At 36.2% G+C, this 27,380-nt stretch overlaps 1 protein-coding gene across 2 annotated transcripts in view; it reads right to left on the reverse strand.

Moving 5' to 3' along the window:
* CTSE (cathepsin E) overlaps positions 1-27,380 on the reverse strand; it is a 765,846-nt gene that overhangs the window by 365,786 nt on the left and 372,680 nt on the right. The window contains exons 1-2 of one of the 2 annotated variants that reach the window (XM_044088001.1): positions 12,655-12,776; positions 12,321-12,501 (exon numbers count right to left, since the gene is read on the reverse strand). In XM_044088001.1, the coding sequence (XP_043943936.1) occupies positions 12,321-12,501; positions 12,655-12,707 (234 nt within the window). In that variant the 5' untranslated portion in view covers positions 12,708-12,776. Of the gene's footprint in view, positions 1-12,320; positions 12,502-12,654; positions 12,777-27,380 lie in introns of those variants that run through there. The other variant, XM_044088002.1, reaches the window with a different exon arrangement.

Consider the following 27,380-nt stretch of genomic DNA (forward strand, 5'->3'; position numbering starts at 1 on the left):
GAAGGTAGATTCAACATATGTCTATGAGTCTCAATATTTTGGTAAAGGATATAGGTGCCTTGAATTTTATTTTATTTTATTTTATTTATTCTTTTGTGGGTTGGTTAGTATCATTAGGCTAGTAGCCTCTTTTCAGGGATACACAAAGTGTTTTTATACTACTAGGGAGAAATTTCACCATGGCATCAGGGAACTTGCCCTACTCATCAATGTTGTCAGTGGAACCATTTTAGAGGAGCACTTTCTGTTTTCATTCAAGGTGCAGAGGTGGCCTGTAGAAACAGAGAGGCAGATGGAGAGAGAGAAGGAGATGATGGAGTGGTGAAATAAGTGAAGGAGAAAGCAAATATTGTGACTAGAGAATGTCCACAGGATTCTGAGGAAATATTTCAGAGAAACGTGTTTGATGGAGATGAGTCAGCAAATGATGGATGTATAATTACAACACTCCAATTAGGAGGGTTGCGAGATGATTTACTTAAAGAAATAGTCGTTCAGAGTGAGCCAGAAAATAAAGGAGATGTTTCCTGGCAGACATTATGGAGAAAATACAAAAGGAGGATGCAGAGACAATCTTGAAGAATAGTGTTGAGATGGTAAAGAAAACATATACAGAGAAAGTAAAAGAAGGCAAAAGTGGAGTAGCAAGACAGAAGAAAATGAAAAACAAAAGTACATGGTAAGGAATCAAAATAAAGAAGACAAAGAAATGGACAGGTATGAAGTGTGGGACAATTTAATAGCTTTGGGTGTAAAAGCACATAAGGAAAGAGCATTTAATAATATTAACAGAGTAATTTTGTGACATTATACTTGAGAGAATATGAAAAAAGAAAGACTGTAACCCATGGAGTGTGAGAAAAGCATTTAAAAGAAAAACAAACAAAAAAAAGAAGATTCATGTACAATTTCAAACAGAGGTAGAAAGAGAGATTTTAAAAGGGCATTTGATATCTTTATGAAAATACGTTGTGAAGACTGGTAGAGAAGGGTGAAGGCTGTCAGCCTAGTCAAACAGAATTTGATACATAATTCTGGCATTTGTAAATATAAATGTAAAATACAGGCTTGTTTCTTAACTGAAAGAAAATACTGTAAAATGTTGAACTTCAAGATTGTAGCAACATTGCCATCTGCTGTAAGGAAAACTAAGTCAAGCATTTCAAATCTTGCTTTTGAAGTTAAAATTATTTCAAACCTATCCTTTGATCTCTAGAGCTCGGAGTCAGTCTGTCTGGGTTAGCACATTCTTTCTATTGTTTTAACTTAAGGAATAATTACTAGAGTGTACATGTGAAATGTATTTTATTGTTGTAGCTTCCTGAGCAGGTGTTAGCTTGCTAAATAATGTAGCCTGTTGGCCTGGGAACCCCAGGCTAAGTGTCAAAAATGATGTAATCTGGGAGGGCTCAGCAGAAATGTGTGTTAGTGATTTTAAAAACTATTGATCAGAGAGTGACTGTAAGCATTTTGATCTTGGACATCCAACTCAGAACTGCCTATGCTCTATATGTGTAAGTTACTTTAGAAGTATGTTTTCTTGTAGCAATAGCTAGGAATTAGAAAAGATTAGACTAAGGATTTTTCTGTTATGTCAGAACTGTACTGCTGAATTATTTTAAGTTTCTGTGTGATCTCTGAACTCTTGAATGGCACTGTGGTATAGTAGTATTGTCTTGTGTTTTTAGAATTTGTTATTAAATATTTTTAAACCCTTTTCAACAGTGGCTGGTTTATGTAGAGATAAGTTAAGCTCTAGAGTACATTGCATATTTATAGAGTTTATTGTACAAAGCCACTCTAATAAGCCTTAAGACTGTTTAGTCACACTTACCAATTGGATAATAATATTGCACAGTAATAATTGGACACCCTTTTAAGGGCCTTTGGGTAGCTGATAATTATTAGCTGGTGGGGGCAGGGATTACTACCATATAGTCTGGGTATAGGAGCACAGATGGAGAATCTGTGTCAGCCTTTCCCAGGAGTGTCTGTGAAGTTGTGTAAATTCTTATCTCTAAGTGTGGGTGTGCCAGCTACTTGGGCAGGGACACGAAGCACTGGTTGGACAGAGAGGGTATTGGAGGTTAGCTTGCCAGCTAGGCTGAGATCTGGATCCTATAGCTGTGCCAGTGGGGAGTCTTATTGGGGACCTGGAGAGCAAGGGAGCAACCAGCCCCAGACTGACTGTGATCTCTGTGTGCTGTTAAGGGAAATTGCACATTACTGTGTGTATTTGTTATCCTTTCCCCTATATGAGATGCCCTCTCTGGTGTTAGTGGTGAGGATTGAGGCTCCATGATTGCTGGGCCAGGGCACTGGTGTCACAGACGTTCTAGACATTGCAAAGGTTTATGACAAAAGGAGTTTGTGGACTGGTTTCTAGAATTGTAACATTTTGTTAAAAATAGAAAGAGAAAAAAGTATACATATGCCAAGCATGACAAAAGTGGAGGGGAACAGGGATAGTGTAAAAATACTGGGGACAACCCAAAACATGTTTTTTTTTCTTTTTTATTGTGGAAAAGAAGGACATTTGATAAGTAACTGTGACAAAAGAACATATTATATTTATGGGGAAAGGGACATGATGTAAAACATGTGAATTAAAATGTTATAAATGTAACAAATTTGGACATCTATGGATGGATTGTAAAAATGAAAATAAGAGTAAAAAAAAGAAAAAGAAAGAGAAAAATGAACAAAGAGAAGAAATTTTAGAAGTACTGGAAACAGAAGAAAAAATAGATGAGAAAAATAATAAAGTAGACATAGAAGGAGGTTCTGAAATAACTGATGAAGACAAACTGGGAAATAGTAAAAGGAAACAATTATATTGATAAAAGGGTAAAAGAAAAAGAAAATTTAAAGGAATAAGTACAAAAGAAAAAAGAAAAGAAAAGAAATGGATGAAAAAGAATATATACAGCTAAAGATTGGGGTGTAGTATTATGGTTAAGGTGTTTGACTGACAGACACATGATACAGTGGTTGATTCACATTTGGGAAGAACATTGGTTAGGCTTGGAATGATCTACTAGGAAATCTAGCCTAGTAATTAGCTAAGAACTTATGAAACCATGAATCTAAAGAAAAGGGAAAATGAAACTTTTAGAGTGCTTTCTGTAAATGTGAATAGTATTAAGAATATAGAAAAAAGAATAGGAATTTTGGACTGGCATAATACATGTAATGTAGTTGTAATTATATTAGAAGACACATGATTTTAAAAATGAAAGATTACAAACAGAGAATCTATAGGGAGGAAAGATAGTCTAGAATTTTGAAATGAGAGCTGTTCTGGAATAGCTGTCTTCTGTAGAAATACAGTAAAGATATTAGAAGTAACTTTAGCAAAAATGGCAAGATTAACCATTGTAGATTTAAAATGGAAAGAACAAGTATATAGAATTATAACATTATATGCTTATACTAATTGTAAAGAAAGGGAAAACTTATTTAATCAGATTTTAGACTATATTGTGATAAATATGAATATCATAATGACAACAGACTTTAATTGTGATTTAAAAGGCAAGTGTAAAAAGGAAGGGGAATGCTATAAGAAAATTGTTAAAAGTTATAAAATGTGGTAAGTTAAAATTTTGGGACAAAAATTCATGGACTTACAAAAGGGGTATGCATAGAAATGAAATAGATCATTTGATAGTATCAGAAGGTTTAATTACAGGAGAAGGGGTGGTAGTTGAAATGTGATTTTCTGATCATCTTGCAATATGGCTAGAGATAAAGGAAAACAAGGAATATGTAAAAACAGACAAAGGAAAAAAAAAGATAAATGAAAAAGCATGGAATGAAGAATGAAAGAGGTTATTAATACAGTTATGGAAAGATCATATTACTATGAGAACATTTTATAAACATTGATTTGAATTGTGGATGATATTTAAGGAAGAATATAAACATTGTTTTTTTACAGTGGCAACATGATGTGAGAAAAGTAGAGAAAGAAAAATATAAAAGAACATGTAACAATGCACTGGACTATTCAGAACATAATGAAAGAAAGTACTTTGGCAAAGAAAAAGAATTATATTAAAGAAATCAAGAAAAAATGCCATTGTTATTTAAGCAAATATATTTTTACAAGGAAAAAGAGAAGTATCAAGTTACTTAAGCAGATTAGTAAAGGAAGATGGTAGTATAATGAGAGAAATAAAAAATATAAAAAAAGAAATAGAAAGAACTCAGGAAAAGAATTTGAATACTGTAGTACAATATGTACAAGAAAGGTTTAAAGAAAAAAGATGATAGTGAAAAAACATGGAAAGTAAAAAAGTTAAAAGAAAAAGAGAAGAGTTGGAAAAAGAAAATGTTTAAAATTTCCTAAATAAAGTATTATGATAAGTAAATATAGATTTGGCTAGAGGCTTAGATAGAATAGGGTATGAAATGTATAAACATTTAAGGGATTGGCAAAAAAACATTTTTAAAGATTTTGAATGAATGGTTAAATTAAGTTTTTATGTATAAAGAATTATGTAATGGAAAACTTAAATTCTTAAGGGAGAAGGAAGATAGAAGACAATTAAAAAACTGGAGACCAGTAAATAATTATAATTATAATATCTTTATGAAAATAATACAAAAGAGATTTGAAACTAAAATTGAAAATATTATGGAAAACAGCATATGTAGTATAAAGGGGAAGGGTTGTCAAGAATTATTAATGATAGAAAAAGTGTGGATGATCTTATGAACATCAAAGAAGAAACAATAATCATCATTTATAAGATCCTCCAAAGCTAGCTATGAAAACAAAATTGCCACTGATTCTAGGAACAACCACAAAGCATTCTACAGCTATGTCAAGAATCTCAATGGCAACACCCAGATCTGCTCTGAGTTACAGCACAATGGCATGAAAATTACAGAACCAACTGATATTGCCAACATCCTGGCAGATAGCGTCAGTGCTAACTTTACCCCCTCTCACCCATTAAAGGGCCCATATCTATACAGGAAGAATGCAGAGTCCCTGTAATCACAACTATGCAGGTAAAAGCTGCACTCTCTAAAGCCAAAAACACCGCATCCATGGGACCAGATAACATCCCAGGCTGCATTTTACACAAACTTCAGAACAAATTGGCTCCCCACCTAAGCACCATGTTCAATCATAGTCTTACATCAGGCTTTGTGCCCACTGAATGGCGCATAGAAACAGTTATCCCACTCCACAAAGGGGGAGCCACCACTGATCCCGGGAACTACCACCCTATTAGCCTGATGAGCCTGGTCTGTAAGGTTATGGAACATATCATCATGGAACTCATAAACAAAGACATTGGTAACCTCCAAACTCTGGACCCCACCCAATTCAGGTTTGTGAAAGGCAGATCATGCCTCCTGATCCTGATCAAATTCTTTGAGGCAGTCACCAAAGCCGTAGATGAGGGTAAGGTGGTTCACACAGCCTAGCTTGACCTCGCCAAGGCTTTCAACACCATCCTCCATTCTGGAATTATAGCTAAATTCACTAAACTAGGTATAAATCCCTATGTCACAAGATGGGTTGCCATTTGGCTCACTGACAGAACCTACACTATAAAAGTTGCAGACTCCAAATCTGACTTCAAACCAGTGACAAGGGGAGTACCACAGGGTTCAGTCCTGGGACCTCTCCTGGTTGGTATCTACTTCTTTGAAGTACAGGCTATCACAGAAGGCCTTTGGCTAACGAAGTTCACAGATGACTGCAAACTAGGAGTCATAACTGAGTCCCCAAGTGATATGGACATCCTACACAAGGGCCTCACTGAGACAGATGCCTGGTGTCAGAGCCATGGCCTCAAGCTCAATGCCAAAAAGTGCATTGTCATCCCCTTTGGCAAAAACTCTGTACCCATAAACTACTACATAGGTGTCAGTCTACTTAATGTCAAATGTGTGATAAGAGACCTTGGGACCCAGGTGGACAGTAGTCTCTCCTTTGATAACCACATCTCCACGGTAGTCATGAAATCCTTCTACATGACACACCTCATCACAAAAGGGTTCTCATCCAGGAAAAAAGAGGTCATTGTTCCCCTCTACTCGACACTCATTAGACCCATTATAGAGTACAACGCCCCTTTTGGAATGTACCTCACAAGACATCTGCAGCAGCTGGAAAGGCCACAGAAGTACCTCACAAAGAGAATTACTGGCCTCAAACAGATGCCCTACACTGACTGTCTCAAAAAACTCCAGTTTTACTCTGTAGCATATCGCCTACTCCGAGGTGATCTCTGTCTAATATATAAAGCTATATCAGACCCAGAGCTGTTGGACATGCTGCACCTAAAGAAATCCCAATCCCTCTGAGCTACATGCTCTAGGGACCTAAACTTTGTCACCACAATAAACAGGGCATGCTGGAGGGATAGATTCCTGTCCCGGAGACTTCCCATACTCTGGAACAAGCTACCCATCTATTCAAGCAAAGTTCTTCATTAGCACTCTTCAAGAAAAATCTTGATGAGTGGATGGGAAATAGGAAATACACCCTGGGGATCACTTCTGTATCTCTGCTGGACAGTGGCACAGGAAAATAACTTTCTTGGGTGGTGTAAGGTATGGTACCTTGCTGGCTAGGCTTACGTAGGCCCTTGGGCCCATAGCCTAGCATCTACCTATGAACCTATAACAGAAATCTTATGGGTAATAATGAGAGAATATAACATAACTGAGAAAGTTAGGAAATTATGTATGTCAGTCTGTAGTAATAATGAAGCAAAAATACTTGTAAATAGCTGGGTTAAGCCAAGAGGTACATATGAAGAGTGGTGTAAGACAGGGGTGTATGAGTTGCATACTCTTTGCATTAGTTATGAATATAATAGTATGTGAAATAAATTTCCAAATGAAGGAGGTGGGGTTTATAACACTTGAAGGATTAAGAATTCCAGTTCTGTTAACATATGCACATGCTATTATAATAATTGCAGTAAACAAAATTTGGATAAAAGAAGTGATAATTTGCACAAATTAATACCTAGAGATCATAGAGATGGCTTTAAGTAAAGAGAAAAGTAAAGGTTTAGGTGATTTAGTAAAGACTGGGGGTATTTATTTTACAATAAATTAAATTTCTGTGTTAGGTATGCAACTTGAGAATAAAAATTTAAGTAGAATTCAATGGGAGAACATATAAAGTATCATTCAGAAAAAATACTTATTTGATAAATTCAGTACTGAGGAAAACATAGCATACTTAGCAGATTCATTTATATGGGGTTCTGGATTAAACCCAGTAAAAAGAGGAGTTTTGTATGTAAATAAAGAAGAATAATGTTTAGGGTTATTTAACCCAGTGATATAGACTGTTTCATTACATTTGTACAAAGTGTTAAAGTGGATAAATGAAAAAGATGAGAGATTAGTAGTAAAACTGTATAAATATAAATATGATACATTCTGGCATATGGTAAAAAAGTAAAAGAGAAAAAAAGAGTACATAAATGAAATAAAATGTTGCCAAGAAAAAATATTTTTGTGGAAAAAAAAACTGATGCTATAGAAAAAGACAGAAAAGCATGGTATGAGAATGTAATGATAAAACTGCTATGTACAACCACGGGAAAATCTATCATATGAAAACATTAAAGCTAGAAAAATAAAAAGCAAATGGTGTAATCAGAAAATAGAATGTCAATATGTGTTGTGGAGACTGGTAATAGATAAATTTCCAGTAAAAGGAAGCATGCCATATAGAAAGAAAAATTATAGAATATGTTTACATTGTCAAGAAGAAGAAACTACAGAACATGTGCTTTAACAGTAAAAAAGTTATGGGAAAACTATATAAAGAAGTTTTTTGAAGATATAAAAGAAGTGGATAAAATAAACTTGAATATGATTAAATATGGGCATTATAAGAAAAAAAGTCAACAATATGCTAAAATAATAGATAAAAGTTATTTTATGTTTTATGCGTAATATGGAATGAAAGAGTAAATGAAATTATGTTTAATGATAAATCGATTTTAGAAACAACATTAACTAAAATCAGAAGGTGGCTATGGAAAAAGGAGTGGGGTGTCAGACTGCCGACTAGTCACAAGTGGAGTCCCACAGGGTTCGGTCCTGGGTCCTCTCTTGTTTGGTATGATCTACTTCTCTGAAATGCAAGCCAACATGAAGGGACTCTGGCTGAAAAAGTTCACAGACAATTGCAAGTTGGGAGCCATTATTAACTCCCCAAGTGATGTTGACGTCCTGCAAAATGGCCTCACTGAGACCAACGACTGGTGTCAGAACCATGGCCTTAAGCTCAATGCCAAAAAATGTGTCATCCCCTTTGGGAAAAACCCCACTTCCCACAAATTACCACATTGATGGTAGCCCACTGAACACAGAAGGTATTATAAGAAATCTGGGAACACAGGTTGACAGCAACCTCTCTTTTGATCACCACATTGCCACTGTGGTCAGAAAGCCCTTCTATGTGGCACATCTCATTACTAAGGGTTTTGCATCCAGGAAGAAAGAGGTCATTGTCTCCCTCTACTCTTCCCTCATTAGGCCAGTCATCAAGTACAATGCCCCATTTGGCATGTACCTCACTAGACACCTGCAACAACTGGAGGAGGCCACAAAAGTACCTCACAAAGACAGACTCAAAAAAACTCCAACTATTCTCTGTCTCATATCGCCTACTTAGAGGCGATCTCTGCTTGACTTACAAAGCCATGTCTCACCCAGCTCTGTTAGAAATGCTACATCTAAAGAAATCCAAATCCCTCTGCACCACACATTCCAGAGACCTCAACCTCATTACCACAATTAACAGAATATGCTGGATGGACAGGTTCATAGCCCAGAAACTGCCCATGCTATGGAATAGACTTCCCATACATGTCAAGCAGAGCACCTCGCTGACCCTCTTCAAGAAAATTCTTGATGAGTGGATGGGAAATAGAAAATTCACCCTGGGGATAACTCCAGTGGCTCTACTCGACAGAGGCACTGGGAACTAAGGTCAGGTGGCACTACGCCAGGGAAATCCTATGGCAAGGCTTGTAAAGGCCCCATGACCATTAGCCTATTACACACCTATGAACCTATGAACCTATGTAAATTTATCATGATTGTAAAGGAAATTCTGACTATGTATAAACAAATTTGTATATGTATACATCTGTACCTATGTAAACGTTTGTAACTGTATAAATACTTTGCAAATAAAAGTTATTTTTGTATATCAATAAAGGACCCTTACTCTTTTTGAAAAGTGTCATGGGGTCTTATACATCCAAATCAGCTACCACCAACTTAAGGAGATGAGACCTCAGTTTAATATCTCATCCAAAAAATGACACACTCAGGAGCACAGCACCACCCAATGCTGTATTTCAGTGTCAAAAATCCAATTACCTGGAGTGGGAATGATGTGTGACTAGGTTCCATCACATATAATATGCCACTCTGAAAGACTTATGCAAAAGGCCTGCAAATGTGTACATGTCATGTTTCAGGTCAGCACTATACCAATCTTTTTTCATTCATAAATCACTTTTCCAGCATGATTTCACAGTCTACTGTTTTGTTTTACATAATACTCATGATAATGTGTACCAGTGCTAATGCCCCATGGAGAGCACCTGCTTTTTGAGCTAAGGAGAGCAAGCTCATGCTCTTTCTCCTACAAAGCCAATTTAGGAAGCAGCTGCTGGGACCCTGTATGAAGCCATTTGAAAGGTGTCTGTCTGATCTGATGTGGCTGAGCTTTTGAATGAGACTACTGGCATCCCCAGAACAGGTAAGCAATGTAGGAACCAGTACAATGACCTGCACTACTATCTCAGTGAAGATCTCAGGCAATAGGAAGCAGCAGCTAGGCAGAAATGCCCAATAATGGAATCATAAGCATTTGTCATTGTTTCTGTTTTTGAGCAGTAATTTTAATTTTCATTTGTAAGGTTGTAGACGCCATGTCAGGTTTCTGCTATCTTGTACATACATGTCGGGCTGAGGCCTAGATGTGAGGCTAGGACACATTTCTAGGCATGTATATGAAGAGTTCTGCACCAATGTATGTATGTATCTCACCTACATCTGTCTCTGAAGGCTGTTTTGTACCTTTTGTCTTTCAGCATGAGCAGAGCAACAAGATAATCATGTTGGTTGCTACATTGGGCTTAGTTTTTTTACTATCTACTAACTTGTACTGTTTCAATTGTACCACTTGTAACATATCTTCTCTTATGTCACCTTTCTCAATGGATCTCCATTCCATAGGCCATGATGATGTTAGAAATTGCAGGTGTATCAGCAACCTACCCCTCACTGCTCCACCAGTAACTGTGGCTGTTAGGTAAGAGAGCTAGGAGTCATCTTTTGGGGGGGGGGGTCCTACATATCTGAGGCAGATAGCTCAATCACCCATTGTGTCCCTACTATCAGTATGGTAGGTGCTGTAAGAGACAGTCAGCAGCACATTGGACCATTAGATAGCTGTTAACAAGCCTTACTAAGTGCACAGCACACCTCCACGAATTCTGAATAATGGCAATGGTAAGAAATACACACAGAGAGTACTGCCAAGCAAGCTTCTGCTAACCTACAAACTTCATATTATAAGCTATAGACCTATAAATAAGCAAAATTCATACAAATGTATATAGTCTGCATGATGGCGGGGCTTGCTTATTTTTATTTATTTAATTTTGTTTTCTGGGTAGAGCACTGATCTAAAATGACCAGTTGCTGACTCAGCCTGGTCCACATGGTGCAACAAGAACACAAATAGTAACAAATGCAGAAAAATATAAAGGAATGAGAATCTACAGACAGAATAATGTCACTGAGAAAAGCTTTCATCACAACGCAGTAATACATTTCTTGAGGAAGATGTTAAAATATCCAGTTTCAGAATAACTAGATGCACATAATCCTAATGAAATTACCAAGAAAACCTATAAAGTGTCATGTAATATGAACCTTTCTAGCATTTTAGCAGAAGCCACTTGCTTCTAATGCATGTTAAGTGAAGGTGAGCTGAATCTTCATGCTCAATTTAAGAATTTCTTCAGCTATGAAATTAAATGAGATAAACTGCAAGGTTTTCTCGCATATATAAGATGCACAGCAGGAAACTAGTGACCATATGTATCACAGTTTTGTTATCACTTGACAACACTTCTTCAGACTTCAGACTGATTGAATTTAGCAAAAATAATGTAGAAAAGCTGGACTTCTCGCTCATGCAGCAATTATTTATGCCAAGAACTCTACTGTCACTCAAATAATTTCCCCAAAGGACACTGCAGTCAGCCCTCAAGATTTAATAACAAATCTGATTACCAGAAATGTCTAAAACTCTACCATTAAGTAACTACTTCTTTGTAACTACCACAAAATAATGAAACCTCAGTAGAAAAATGTTGTGCATATCAAATGATATGTACACTCTATTTTAAAAACCTGTGAATCAACTAGATCTACCCACAGAAGCACAGATTTGTAGCACAGACATGGATAATTTTTCCCATAACTTGTGATGTGATCTTGTAGATCACATTATATAGTTAAGGTAATCAAAAGTCTACATTTTAGCACCTGTACACACTAAGGTCTCATGCTTTTATGGTATTTTGCATGGTATTACTGGATTTTCCCATTCCTTTTTTAACATTTCCTCATTATAGATTATCCCACCCAAATTCAAGTCTCTACTCACCAGTTTACATGCAAGCTTTGGCATTTATAAATGTTTGTTATGCAGTTCCTGCAGTACAATATCCATATGCATTAACATGTTAGTGTTATACAGTGTTAGCCCATTTCCAGACACCATATTACTTTCATGCTGGGCATCCAATGAAAAACAAATGTTAGCGCCTTTGGTTCGATCAGGAAAATGAAGGAACATTAAGAAGGCCATTACAAATTAAAATGCAAACAATAAAGAGAAAATGGGAGCATGTGATACTTTATTTTTATATCGCTGAATTCCTCTTAAGGTATTTGAGAATCTGTTTGCATGGTTAGAAAAAATTATTGCAGCAGAAATATTGGTTCACAACCTAATTTTATCGTTATGAAGTGACAATGCCTAAATACAAGTATGACATCTGAAAACTAAGTGCAAATTAAAATGTCCAAGTTTAAAATTAATTGCTAAGGTTATTTTATTTCTGAATACTACAATGAAATATTCTATTCCACTTTCTGTTATAAGGAAGTCAGTAATTTATATATTTCTTTTTATGAGGTAACATGTATATATAGTCATGCATTAAATGATGTTACAACTTGCCCCAGTTTATTAAGTATCTAATACAAGAAAGATGAAAAAAATTGGCTACTTTACTTACATCCATGTAATTATACAATCTCTCTGAAGCAGAGCCAGAATGCCAAAAGGTAATGTCCGCAGGATAACAGTGTGCATACTTCAGAGCAAAAATGCCGAGTTGGTGATGTTTCAAAAACTCATCCAGTTCTTTCTGTTCTCTTAATTTATTCCTAATTGATTTAAATCGAACTAGCTGGATTCTGAAAAATAGATAAACCATATAGTTAAGTCTTCACTTTTGTAAAACATTCTTTTCCAGTTAGTAAGACATATTTTCTTAAAACCACAGTTATGGATATATTGCTACTGGGCTGAATATTATGGATAAGACTTTTTTTGGCCCAGGTACTCACCTTGCAACAGAATCCACTAAATGTACACACAATAAAATGATCAGGTACTTCATACTTATGCTAGGTGGACTTTTTAATGGACTGCTTTTTTAGTTCATGTCACTTGTATTGAATTGAAGCCACTTACAACTTGCAGAGCAAGCACTTCCTCAGTGTGGGTTATCTAGGGTCAGGAGTTTGGCAGGCAAGTAGAGTTCTGCCTTAGTACACGTACATTTATTTATTTATTTATTCATCCATTCATTCATTTATACTATCGTTATATTGCAATATCAGAAAAGACATTCCAGAAAGTAATTTATTGCACAATTCAAATGGGAGTATTTTATTTTATATGTTTTGATAAGAAATAGTCCTGTTTCTCTAATTTCCAAGGTTGAAAATTGTAATTGGTGAAACAAAATAAATGTTATAAATTATTTCCATTCAGGAAGAAAAGTAATCGTCAAGCAGTAGTCTTGACTGGCAATATTTGACACTTGCGTGATAAAATACTGCTCTGCTACAACCTTGGTGTATAAGTTACCCTAACTACTCACTGTACTTTTTTAATATGCTTAATCAACAACGTTAATTCCATGAATGAAGAAAAATAAAGAGGAGAATATATAACAACCTGACTCAAACTAAGTTAAAATGACCTAGTATTGCATCAATGCTAACAAAACAGAGTATACAGATAAAGAAGTTTTGAAAAACAAGAAGCTATCGAGATGTGAAAGGTCAGAAGGAGACAAGATGGTCTGCCAAAGAAGGAACTGTGTATTTATTTTAAGACAAATAAGCTTAAAGACAAAAGTTAACATGAACTGTCAAATGGAACATGCAGAGCATTGAGTAGTAGCACTGCAGTGCTCCAAAAATGAAGCCACTCACATATTTAAGTTAACGTATTCATATGTTGACCAGCTAAGAGAACTCACCATCCTCGATTCTTTCCAACCCCAATCTGGGCCATAAAGAGAAAGGTAAAAGCAATCAATATTTATGGACACTTCAGAGTAGCCAATTAAACAATGCTTTTTGGAGCTGAGAGAAAAATGGAATACCCAGAGGAAACCCATCCAGACACATGGAGAATATGCAAAGTCCACACAGATTGAGACCAGTAATCAGAATTAAACCACAGGCCCAAGAGCTGTGAGGCAAAGATTTTAAACAATGAATCACATATTCAGTTATTTGCACTACCAAGTAAAACATTTCACATTGTTCAATACTAACATTAGGCCTGACTGGTATATTAAAGACATGCTCATGCATTCGTTATATACATTCTTAGCTCTAGGGTACACGTAATCAACAAATAACTTTTCCAAATGTTCAAAAAACAGCATTTAATATCTAGTCTGAAAATAATCATTTAGTTTTATTTTATATATCTGTTAAGAAGATAAGTTCATGGGACACAAGTGTCCCTTTCCAGGGGTGACCCAGGATCACTACCTAGTTAAATGAGTTACTCAGAGTTATCAAATGGAGGTAGAGGGACTCAAACTCTTTGCCTTGAGTATGGGAAGCTGTTCAGAGCCTTAACCCAATGTGCTAATTGCCTGTCATGAAGGTTAATTCTACGCATTCATTCTTCTAAAGGAAATTTGCTGCTTATCCTCACCTTCACATTATTTTTTATAAAAAAGTCTTATATGTGGTATTGCACACTGTTAGATCCCTGTCCAGATAATATTCCTTTGAGACATATTAGACTCATTAATTGTGTAACAGCCCCATACCTGCTTTCTGTAAATTCTGTTTGCAAATGTTTACAAGTAGTCCCTACAAGTTTCTTTCTGTCAGAGTTCAAATGCAAGTCAAATTTACATTTTTACTAAGTCAATATTGTATCAGGCAATTCCATAATAGACCAAACATAAAAGACCAGCTTGCATAAATGTCTGTAGGATTCTCCTCCTGCTAACCCTATGATTGGCTGTCCATTAGTTGTTTATTGCCCCTCCATAGTGTGAGGACTAGATAATGGGACCATCAAGGCATTCACAATGTTGTGTCAAGCTTTTTTACTTTTTCCACCCGCTAGTCCCCAGCATACAATGTACAGTGATTTTAAAGTGAGAAGTGTATAACTGCTTATACACATGAGCCCCATTTAAACATTTGATAGTGTCTCTTACTGGAATAAACTGTTTCTTGTAAACCTTTCAACCACCAGCAAATGGATGCCTACATAAACTGCCAATGTAAGAGTGTTTTTTTGTTTTTGTTTCTCTGACTTCACTAGCTTATTTAATAAAGACCATTACCAACCTTTTATTTTCACCTGACTAATGTTTTTTTTTGTTTTTTGTTTTCTGTGAGATATGCAAATAGAAGTTCATTATGCTTAGGGCTGGCTGAGTACCAGGCATATACAGAAGATGCTGCTGGCACAATGCTTTAGTGAAGAGGGCTGAAGTTCTTTCCTGTGTCACATGGCACACACCCCTTCTAATTTCTCTCTTAAAGTTACAGGACACATTCAAATATACATGTGACCTCCCATTTTAATGAAGCTAAGATGCTTCTCAAAACTGCCATATACAATTACATGCAAATGTGAACAATACTACTGCTTAAACTATATCTATGCAAATCATGTGGAGCTGCAAGCAATATATCTTCCTGAACTGAACCCAGTACAGTTACTATATATGAATTTTTATTGTTGTTTTTTGTAAGGTATCCAAAAATTGAATATTTATCATCACTGACTGGCTTAGAACTGCCTTTGATCTGATAACTAGCAGTATTCATGTCTGACATTAGACTTACTTCTGTTGTGGAGTTACATGTTCAGTCTAGCATGAGTGCTAAACATAGGAAGTTAGGTTTCTTGAACTAAAATCTCTGAGCCTATTTCTAAGCCATTATTTATGGCAAATATGTTTTGACTTGGCAGCATGTCTGGTGTTCTGTGTAAATATAGAGATGCAGATCATCACACCTTGAGTGATATACAGTTTCGGTGGATTTGAGTTAGTGACTCAAAGTGGAACTTTGCGTTAGTGACTCGAAGTGGAACTTTGTGTCTTCTTCGAGGGTTGGACCATCCTTACCTTTTCTCATTCCTTCAAAGTATATAAGTTCTTTCAAGTTTTAACATAAAAGAGCTTCTGCTTTACTCATCTACTATTCAATAACTCTATAGGTAAAGTCCCATGATTTACTAGTTTTGAAATTCTTTTTTTTTTAAACAAGAAACATCTTTATTAAATTATTATTTATGACATTCACAGTCATACATTTGTATAAATCAATCATCATGTGTCTAAAGGAGTGAGGAAATCATTCTGTGTTGTGCAACATATAAACAAAGCTGTGGCATTTAGGTCCAAGCATGTCATTGTTCAACTGTATTCGGCAATCATCAGACCTGTCATTGAATACAATGCCCCCTTTAGTACGTACCTAACCAGGCATATCCAACAAGTGGAATGTCCATAGAGGCTCCTCACTAAAAGAATACAGGGTGCATGCAAAATGTCCTATTGAGACCACCTCAAGTCCCTATCCATATATTCTGTCTCCTACAGGCTGTTGAGGGGAGATCTATACCTGGCATACAGGTCATTGTTAGACCCCACTCTGATGGACTTCCTGCATATCCACAAAACAAACAGCACCAGAGTAACCCATTCAAAAGACATAAACCTTGTCTGTGATATAAATAGGACCTGCTGGAGAGACAGGTATGTATCCCAGAGACTGGACCATCTCTGGAACAGGCTCCCCATCCATGAGAAGCAGAGTCCCCCCAACCCAATTCAAGTGTAACTTGGACAACTGGATGGGGAACAGGAAATTCATCCCTGTCTTGGCACCTGTATCTCTAATGCATACAGTAAATCTGTAAATGGTTCACCTTCCAGGCCTCTGATTGCAAATGTTTAATCTCCCAAGCCCCTGCTTACACTTATCAAGGAAATCAGAACTTGTCAGAGATCTGGGATGCATGGCTAGGCTTAAAAAGGTCCTTGTGGTTAGTAGCCTAGTAAACGTCTATGAATCGATGAAAGCAAACCATATTGACATATTTCAGCTGCAAACATTGTGCATCACTTATAATCTATCTAGTCATTGTCAGTCAAACATTACAAAGCTTATTCTCATTTCCTGCCTTCACTTAAACCTCATTCCTCCTCTAGAACATTATTCTGCATGTATTTGTTCCCATAATTCACGTTTTTTCTATGTAATTTCCTCCTACTATTTCCAGTTGGTTTATCTCTGTCACTATACTCACTACATCTAATGCAGTTGGTTTAGATTTTGAATAACATTTTCTAGTAATTGCTTTTTTGACAGCCACCAGAATTAAACTCAGCAAGGCCTAACTATGTCTAGGCAATTCTGATTGTATATCACAGATCAAAAAAAAAATAATTTCCTTAGTTAAACCAGTTTGCTCACACAGTATTTCTGATAGTCTGTAGGGAATTTTTAAAGTTTTACCAACACATTACAGTCCCCAAAAATATGTTCCCAGTTATCTCTTTCTTCCCCATCACACCTCCAACATTTGCAATCTACCTGAGGAAAATTTGAAGTCTGCTTGGGGTATAAAAATACCCATGCAAACACTTCCAAGCAAAGATCTTATATCTTCTAAACTTTGTTGCATATTTGGGAGCCATACATATAGCCCCCCGCAAACACACACACACTGTTTCTTTGTGAATTGCTTATCCAGTCTCTCTCCCGATCCTTTCTAACCTCCCCTGATTGCTTCCTATAGTTATCATATAATATTTTATATGCCATACTAATTATCCTTTTTTAACAGCAGCTTCTATTCTAGATTCTACTAAAAACTAGAAGTTTTGAAATTCTTGAACGGAAAATGGAGTATCATTGTAGACCACTGCACTACTTCTTAAACTTTATTTCTTGAAAAGCTAAATGTCAGAGCTGTTCTCACTGATTATGCAGTGGGACCCTCAAATGAACTACTTCAGGATACTTGGAAGAGCAATCTAAGCAAAACAAAAAATTAAGATTTTTGTTCAGAAACAAATCAGTGCCCAGTTTTCACCATGGTAGTAAAGTAATTTTATGCGGAATTTTTTCCATTTTTTCTAGTTCTGGTTACTAATCATGTCACATAGTTCAAAGTTATGAATTATTTGTTCAATTTGCACAAACATGTTTGACCAATGCATAATGTCACTTGCCTGTTCTTTGCACTTTGTCATGCCTAGGTTTCACTCAGTTTCATCAGCATTTGGTCATACAACTGTGTAGGGATGAGTACTCTATCATCCTTGAACATAAGTACTTGTAAACAAGGTAACATCGCTAAATGGAAAGTATGGCTTGACTAGATGATGCATTTGCTTTGTCCAGCCACCTTTCTGCTATAATGACATCTCACAGTATTTGTAGCTTGAAGTCATAACATGCTTAAGCTTTTGTCTCTTTCAGCACATTTAAATGCCTCTCTACTTTCATTTAACTATGTTCTGTCTGTTGAAGGTAGTTGCAATGTGTTCAAGTATTTCTAGCTAATACTGTATGTGCAGGTCACATTTCTGCACTGACGATAACACACTCTTTGTAGATGTACAATTGTTTAGTGTAAAGACATCTTAAAGATACTTTGAAGTGGTCTGTGGTCAGATTCTACTGTGATTATTTCCCATATATGTAATCAAGAACTTTTGACATTCAATAAAATTTCTAATGTTTCTGTCTCAGTCTGCGTATAGCATATATGCACATCAGTTAGTGCCCTGGTTACATAGGCAACAGATCTGAACTCTACCCTTGCTAACATGCATGTACTTCTGGGGTTATGGGTAATGTCATAGTCCTTTAGAGTTGCTACCGTGGTCACTAGCTTCTTTAGTAACTGGAAATTCTTCTTGATTTGCTGACCAACAATATACCTTATCATAGTCTAGCAACTTACTCAAGGCACTCATTAGCACAAAATTTTGACAGATACTATATTAGTCCCAATAATCTCATCACAACTGATTAATCACTAGGTTTCTGCACATTTGCTATTGCACTAACCTTGTCAACATCTAGTTGAAGACCACTCTCTGTCATCATATGGCCCTAATACTTTAAAGAAGCAACATGCATCTTGCATCTTGCATTATGCTTTATTATTTTCAAACCTTAAGATTTCAATCTAACTTGATCAGTCATCTATCATATTCCTGCTTTGTAGTACTGCAGACTAGATCATTATAAATACTCTTGACTAATCTATCCTCTCTCTCTCTCTCTGCAATATTTGCTACAGATCTCTAAAATGCTACTGTGAAGATATATGAAGGCTGCCAGCCTAGCCAGATAGAATTTTGTAGATAATTCTGTCATATGTAAATATTAATATAAGCAGGCTTGTTCTCTTAAATGGAAGAAAATGCTGTTAAATGTGAACTTCAAAAATGTAACCACATTGCACTCTGCTGGAGGAAAGCTGATAAGTCAAGCATGGTGTAATTGTTTGATGTCAAAACACAGAGCCGAGTTGTCTAGATAAAGGCATTTTGCCTATTGTTTTGAGGCCAGAGTTAATGGCTAGAATTTACATGTATAATTTCTTTTATTGCTCTGGCTTCCTGACCAGCTGCAAGATCAAAAGGGCTATTAACCCCTGAGTTTCTGTTAGCTTGGGAAAACCAGAAAATGGTTAAGAATGATATAATGTGAAGCAGCACTGTGTTATCAATTTAAGGAGAGAGAATCAGAGGGCATTTATCATTTGTCTTGAGAACATCCAACTCATCAGCACTGCCTATGCTCTATATGTAAGTTTATTTTAGAACTGTGTTTTCTCTTAGATATAGCTAGGAAATAGGAAGATTAGATTAGTTTTTTTTCGTATTGATGTCAGAACTTTTCTACTGTATTATTTTAAGTATTTCTCTGTGATCTCTGACCTCTTAACTAGCACTGTGTAGTAAGAAGTATTGTCTTGTGGTTTTATTATTTATTATTAAATATTTTTTAACCTTTCAACTGTGGCTGTTTTGTGTAGAGATAATTTAAGCTCTAGAGTACATTGCATGTATATAGTGACACTGTCCAAGTCACTCCAATAAGCTTTGCTGTTCAATCACACTTACCATTTGGATAATAATATGGGTTTCTATTAGAACGACGAAAACGCATTTTGTCGAATGCATTTTCATCGACACATATAGGGCGAACAGGCAAAATAGCGAAACGGCTGTTCAGCAAATTCTTTCCCTGGGAAATAAGTCGCTTGACCGCTTCATTGCTTTGCCGTGTTCTGAGGTGTAGTGTGTTCCCTTGTCTGGTACAGCTCCCGAGCATGAATGTGCAACAGTTACTGACCTTAGGATTAGGGTGCGGGTTAAGGTAAGTGCATATGTATGAAAGTGTTTGCTGTTTTTTATTTTGCGTTAGATGTATGGTTGAGTTACGTGTGTATGTGTTTCAGCTGTTTACTTTTGTTTTGGGGGTAGAATTAGGGTTAAGGTAAGTGTGTATGTGTTTGGAACTGTTTATGTAAATGTGCGAGAGTTACTGACCTTAGGGTTAGGGTGCGGGTTAAGGTAAGTGCATATGTTTTAAAATGTTTACTGTTTTTTTTTTCATTAGATGTATGGTTGGGTTACGTGCATATGTGTATTTAGTTGTTTACTGTTTTTTGGGGGGTATAATTAGGGTTAGGGTAAGTGTGCATGTGTTTGGAAGTGTTTAATGTTTTGTTTTTTTTTGGGGGGGTTGGAACAGCAATTTATTTTCCTAGGAAAGAAATCGCTGTTCTGGGGTTTCGACATTTTCAGCTTTCACTGAAAATGTGTTGATGAAACATCGTTCGCTGTTTTCAGCGTTCGGTGCTTCAATATAGACCCTAATAATATTGCACAGTAATAATTGGACACCCTTTGTTCAGGACCTTTTTAGTAGCTGACATTAGTGTGTGGTGGCAGCTGGTACTACCTTTTAGACTGGGCAGAAAGGGGGCACAGCTGGAGAACCTGTGCCAGCCTTCCCCAGGAGTGTCTGTGTGGTTGTATATAACTCTTATCTCAAAGTGTGTGTGTCAGCTACTTGGGCGGGGACATGAAGCACTGGTTGGACAGAGAGGGTGCTGGAGGTTTTAGCCTCCTCACTAGGCTGAAATCTGGACCCTATAGCTGTGCCAGTGGGGAGTCTTATTGGGGATCTGGAGAGAAAGGGAGAAACCAGCCTCAGACTGACTGTAATCTCTGTGTGCTCTTAAGGGAAATTGTACTTTACTGTGTGTGTATTTGTTATCCTCCCCTATGTGGACCCCCCCATACTGGTGTTAGTGGTAAGGATTGAGGCTCCTTGATTGCTGGGTCAGTGCACGGGCGTCACAGCTTCCACTGCTGATGAGACCCAAAAATGTAATTTCAAGAAACTATATCTTCTTAGGAGTATATTAAAGATGTACAGTTTGGGATTGGCTTCATCCTATTTGATCTGTATCCCTCAATTAGCATCAAACACTGAAAAGATGTAACATTAGAATAATTGCTTCTATCAAGCTGGTTCATGCTGCCCGTATGACCACCCCGGACCATCAATTTGTGGTGGAATGTGAAACAATGAGGTCTATGTTCCTCAATAGGAGTTACCCTGAATCACCTATCGATGAGATGATACAGGAGGTTACCCATAAAATAAATTTGGGGCATTTTACACCACTAATTAATGATATGGTGCAGAATTGCAGTTTTATTGACCAGGAGGAAGGTAAGACAAGTACCTCCATTCCCACATCCCTCATAATTACATTTAGGTTGGATAGCTCCATAATAAGTACCATACTCAATAAGAACTGGGGCATTCTAACTGAGGACAAAACACTTAGGGATAAAGTATAGGCAGCATGTTCTATAGTATATAGAAGGGGCGCACTCTAAAAAAATATTTGTGAGAGTGCACATCATATAACAAGAAGTAATAAATGCATGCTCAGATGTGGTAGGTGTACATATTACAAGTATATGTACACTGGTGATACATTCATGATGAAAAGTAAACAATTCAGGGTGTCTCACAGGGCAGATTGTGAAAGCAGAGCTATTGTTTATGTTGCACTCTGCCAGCAGTGTGAAAGTTTTTACATTGGTAAAACAGAAAGGAAACTCCGAGAACAGATATATGAGCATTTATATGAAATTAAGAAATAGAGAACTACTAATGCATTATATAAATATATTTCGGAATACTCTATGGATATTTTTAAATTTACGGTGTTGGAGCAAATTAAAATGGACCCAAGAAGAGGTCCATGGAAAATATATTTAGAAATATGGGACATTCACTGATAGCTCTTTTGTAATGTCTACTGCTGGCCAGGACTTAATGAACAAGACAGCATAGTTACTGTTCTAAAACTTAAAGCGCTCAAAAGGTGACATATTACTTTGGGTTCTAACTTAATGTCACATGTATAATGATTAATATGCAGTTCCAGTATTTGCATTTTTCTCTCTAGGGAACAACCAACACAAATTCTGTATAGGGAAGTTTTTGATAAAATTTATACTAATTTTAATGTTATTACTTTTAGTTTAAAGACCACATATTTTTGAGGTGTGTATCTAATGGGTTGAAACTGACCATGTGGCTGTTAAGGGTTTTAAAAGGAGCTTTAAAATTGATTTTAGTATGTCTGAAGAAGTTTTAAACTGAAAAAAACAAAAGGGCTTACATCTTTTAGCATCTTTCAATAAAGGAGATTTGGAATAATGTCTGTATCTGGTATTCCTTGGCTATTTGTTTGCAAGGTTTGCTTCTCTCAAAAGCCTATTTTTAACTGAACACCTCTGATTCCACAAACAATGCTAGCTTTTTTAAAAGTGAATTAGCCAAGTCATCATATTCACAGTCTTTGTTTAATGTCAGTGATATAAGCATCTATTGTTTTCTGAACCCCTTTATTTTCTAATGAACAATAAATGTCTCACATATGGTAGGTTCATATTCATCTGACATTTGCTTTTTAGGACTGCAATTTCATATATTTCCTTTCTTTTCAAAATTAAATGTGTTAAATACATTAAATGTGTCATCATTTGCAATGTGATGGACTTTTGCATGCTCCAAGGCCACTCACAATGAGATGCAGCTGAAAACATTGAATCCAGGACTTACGTTTTTTATATAGATTTCCATACAGTTTCATAGTTATTTATTATTATTTTTGAGATAAAAATGGAAGAAACAAGGTGAAAATATATTGGTACTTCAGTAAAATTTGAAAATGTTAATTACAAGAGTGAGATTTGTAACTAACCAAGAAGGAAAACTTAAACTGGCATTTTTTAATAAAAAAGACTAATGAGAGTCTGTGCAATAGTAGGCCTGCTTGATTTCACTGCCATATTATACCGTGTGGCATGTCTGCTAGCAACAGGCCCAAGTGGAAAGCATAGAGTAGCAACGTCAGTGAAGCAGCTCAAAGACAAAAGGAAATGAGTTAAAGCATCCTGTGTTATTAAATACCTTTTTCTTCTGACAGCATGATGGATAATCTGCAGACAGATGTTTTTTTTATTAATAGCTCAGGTTGGCTGAATAAGAACCACATAAAAGATTCAGCTTACTTATATCTTTATTTGGGGAGGCTAAAGACTCTTCCCCTGACATGTGATGCACACACTAGCCCCTTGCTATCTTAAAGCTATAGCACTTATTTGCATATAAAGAATGTGACAATTTTCATACTACAGCAGACAGAAGACAAGTGCACCCCTTTCAGGTATTTTTGAATAAATCTGTGTCACAACTAAAAAATTCAGATTACATTTTTTAAGGTATTAGCTTGACGTCTTGTTTTTCCTTTTCCATTTAGCTTATGATTCAGTAAATAGATGCACTCCAGCTGTAACAAAATAGAAGAAGAGAAGGAATTCAGTAGTTTTCTGTTTCAATTATTTGTAATTAATTCAGATTTAGGCTACTTTGTTACAAATTAAATATACTCAAAAATATATTGTTGTACACCTTGGAAACGTGTAACATACAGGGGGTTAAACGTTTGTTTCCTTCTACTGACATTCCTTTCTCTTCTGGACTGTAATTAATACAAAAAATACAGAATATAATTTCCAAAGCCAAAAAGACATACAAAGAACACAATACTCAGGAACAGCACATTTCCTTTTTTCATCCACATCAGTACCACCGTAACATGGCATACCATGCATGGTGGCATAAAATTTTATTTATTTTATTTATTTTACATTTGTTAACCGGGCTAGTCCAACTGGATACATGTCCATTTTCAGTGGAGGCCCGAGGAGAAAAGCTCCGCTATATTCAAATAAATTCATAGGAAATCAAGGTAATGCTGTCCAATCGCACCAAAAACATTCAGTCTACCAAGTAGTTGTCTGTATTTGTTTCAAAACCTTCTAAACATTCTGCATATCTGGAAAAAATGCCTGCTGCCTCTTGACTTTGGCTGTTGTAATCTTACGTTAGTTGTCTAAAAAAAAAAAAAAACTTCAGTGGGAAAAGCTTTATTAGTCAAAAATTAATTTGCTCCACTTGCTTCATAAATTAAAGTATAGCAACCTGTTTGTTCTAAATGCTGAGAGAAATATTTACTCTACATTCCAGCAATTTTCTGAATAAAGTTCCTCTGTTTATTATCTAATCTTATAATATCACATTTTCAGTATACAGTCTAATTTGTGCATTTATATCCTAGTAAAGGACTGATCACATATTTAAATCAGGGGAATTACTGATGGAATTAATAATGAAGAATGTCTAGAAGCAATATATTTTATATGTTCTTGAAGCCTTTGCAAATGTATCTAAACAATCAATTGCAAATGTATCTAAACAATCAATTGTTAATCAATTAATGGTTATCTGTTTGTATTCCCCAAAAGTACTATGATCTTGAAGCCTTTACACATATATCAGGAACTTTTCATTCAGTTATCTGTTTTTTTTTCTATGTGTAAGTTCTGCTAGGCCTAAACTTTTCACTGCTTACAATGTACCTATATTTACATCTTAAGTTTGCAAACATACATTATACTAATTTAGTATAGCCAGTCATTCCTTGGTGTAATGTCTTGGATACCTTCCTTGTTCCATCCCAGGGAACACTAATGCCTGCATTAACCTCACTGCTTTATATACTTCAGGCAGCCAAAACACAAAGCAATTCACTATTCACTAAAGAAAGGTCCCCTTCTAGTTTGAAATCTACTGCAGTGTTTACGTGCTTATTTAAAATTCACTCATTTTCTGTTTCATTAACTACAAAACATTACTTAGTTTCTTTTAGCTTCCAGTACCCTTACTTCTTCATCTAAAATATCTATGCATCCATGTTTTTCAGTCTTCCATTATCTATTTGCCTTTGCTGCCCCTGCCTAACCCCAATTAACTGGTATCTGTAACTTTTTTGCATTCATACCTTCTTTTTTTCTTATTCCATTAAATCAAAGAAACAAACCACTGCCCTTACACTGTGTTACACTTTCTTTACATTCTCTAGTTTCTTGCTTCTAAATGGAGTCACTACCTAGCCTTTCTGCTGCCCTTTTCCTGTATCCACCCCCTCCCTATAGAGCAGTATTCACTAAAGTTTAACTCCTATCCTCATGTTGGAAGGACAACTGCAACCCTATTCACTTTATTTACTTTATTTTTATTTGCCAAACAATGCATGTTCCCCAGAATAATAATGTCTAGCTTTGTTGTGAATTAGTTATTTTACATGGACAAATGATACATTTTGAACAGACTATTATGTTGTTCAGTCAAAAGCATTAGTATTTATGGGCCCAACATTCAAACACTTGTTTAATTAACAGCTGAAGACTCAGGAATTTATTTATTATTTTATATTTTGCAACATACTTTTAGTGGGACATAAAAATATATAATAGGCAATAGTCATCTTCTGCATTACCAAGTGGTAACTTCTTGTAGGCTTCAAGTTGGATATTACAGGATTTTTTTCTTAATTTTATAGTTAATAATACCAATGCATTTTGACTAAAACAAACTATTACTAAAAAATGGGTAACTCAAGCAGCGCCCCGGTTTAAATAACAGGGTGACAATTAATACTGTTTCTTACTTAAGACCATATAAATTATGAAATTATTCAAGAATGGGCGTCAGTATTTTTATTGGTATACTTGATATTAAATTTTGTTTTGTGATAGCCATGTATTACCTCAGCAAGAGCCTGCCTGGGTGTCATGCAGAGTCCTACAGCAGCAGAGAGAGAAAAGAGAGACTTTGAGTGGATTAAGTACCTCTATTTTGCTTATTTTTGTCCCCGCATTATTCTGACCATTTTGTATTAACTTTGCTACTTATTTGAACTGTTTTTTGAATTCTTACATTGTTTGCACTTTAATTGATCATTTTTAAGCGATTTTCAACTGTTTAACTGTTAAGGGCTACACACAAGTGCAATAGCCATTTTTCTGCTTTAAAAGTGCTTGTATTCCTGTATATGCTTTAACTTTTGAAAAAAAAATCCTATCTCTCTATTCGTTTCCCACCTTTCTAGAACCAATAGAATCCAGTTTTCAGATTTTGCTGAATTCTGGGCTATTTGTAAGTTTCTGTGTTACCCAGGCCTTTCTAAGATAAAGGGAAGCTTCTCTTTTCATCAGTGAGAGTGGTGAGCTTTGAACAGCCTATCTGTCACTGGAGGAGTGGTTTCAGCTCAGAATCTGTAGTTTTATTGGCCATTTTGGGCAATTTCTATCCCTTTCAGCTTTCTGTTTAAAAACCTGTGTTTGCAAGGTTTTTCACATCATGCAGCAGTATTTAACTACGGTTAAACTATCCCTGGTACTAGAAAGTCAGCTCTTCAGATTTTCCCTTAGAACTAGCCAATGTTCTAGTTTTAGCACTCAGAACTGCTTCTTTTTGCTCAGCACTGTCCAAATCTCGATGCAAGCACTAAATCTAAAAATTACTGCAGCACTCAACTTTCCTCACTTATCAAGAGGAAATCAGTTCTTAGTACTTAAATTAATAAGCACTAACCAGGCATGTCTAAGGATCAGCTCCCGGTGTTTTCTCCTGTCCACCTGATGAATCTGGGCATCTTGGGGCAATGTAGCAATTGCCTCATGTACACTGACAACTCTCTCCTCCTACCACCCAACACTACAACCTGTGAGAGATGCACTTATATAGCCAAACTGGACGCCAAGCTCTCTCCAGCCAAGACTGGATTAGACAGGCAAGAGGAGAAGGTAAACACCACACCGCACTCTACACATAGTCCATCAAAACCAGCACCACCCAAACCCACACACAGTAACACAAATCACACACCTACATTTGTGGAGGCTCTCAATAAAAATCTGCCCAAACAACAGAGACCTCCAAAGCTGAAATGAAAGCAACCACCTCCCCAACACTACCCGAATGACACATAGCCCACAAAATCAGTGTGCCTCCCAACCTCAGCCCATAAGGCACACTAGCCATTGGTGACTCTATAGTCAGGCACACTGACATCCCTCTCACCAGGCTAAACAAGGAAAATGTTACTGTCAGCTGCATGTTGGGTGCCAGGATCTTCCATAAAATGCATGCACTCAGGTCACTCCATAACAAGTACAAATATGACTCTATCATTGTCCATGTTGGATAGAATGACCTGAGACATACCTCCCTGGACTACATGAAAAGAGACATGGAGGAGCTCTCTGACCAGGTGGCCCATCCTGCTATCACCCAGAATGATACCACAGTACAAGGACAAATGATTGACTTCA

The sequence above is a fragment of the Protopterus annectens genome, chromosome 11.part0 (assembly GCF_019279795.1).
Source record: "Protopterus annectens isolate FY-2018-M chromosome 11.part0, PAN1.0, whole genome shotgun sequence".
Classification (NCBI taxonomy): domain Eukaryota; kingdom Metazoa; phylum Chordata; order Ceratodontiformes; family Protopteridae; genus Protopterus; species Protopterus annectens.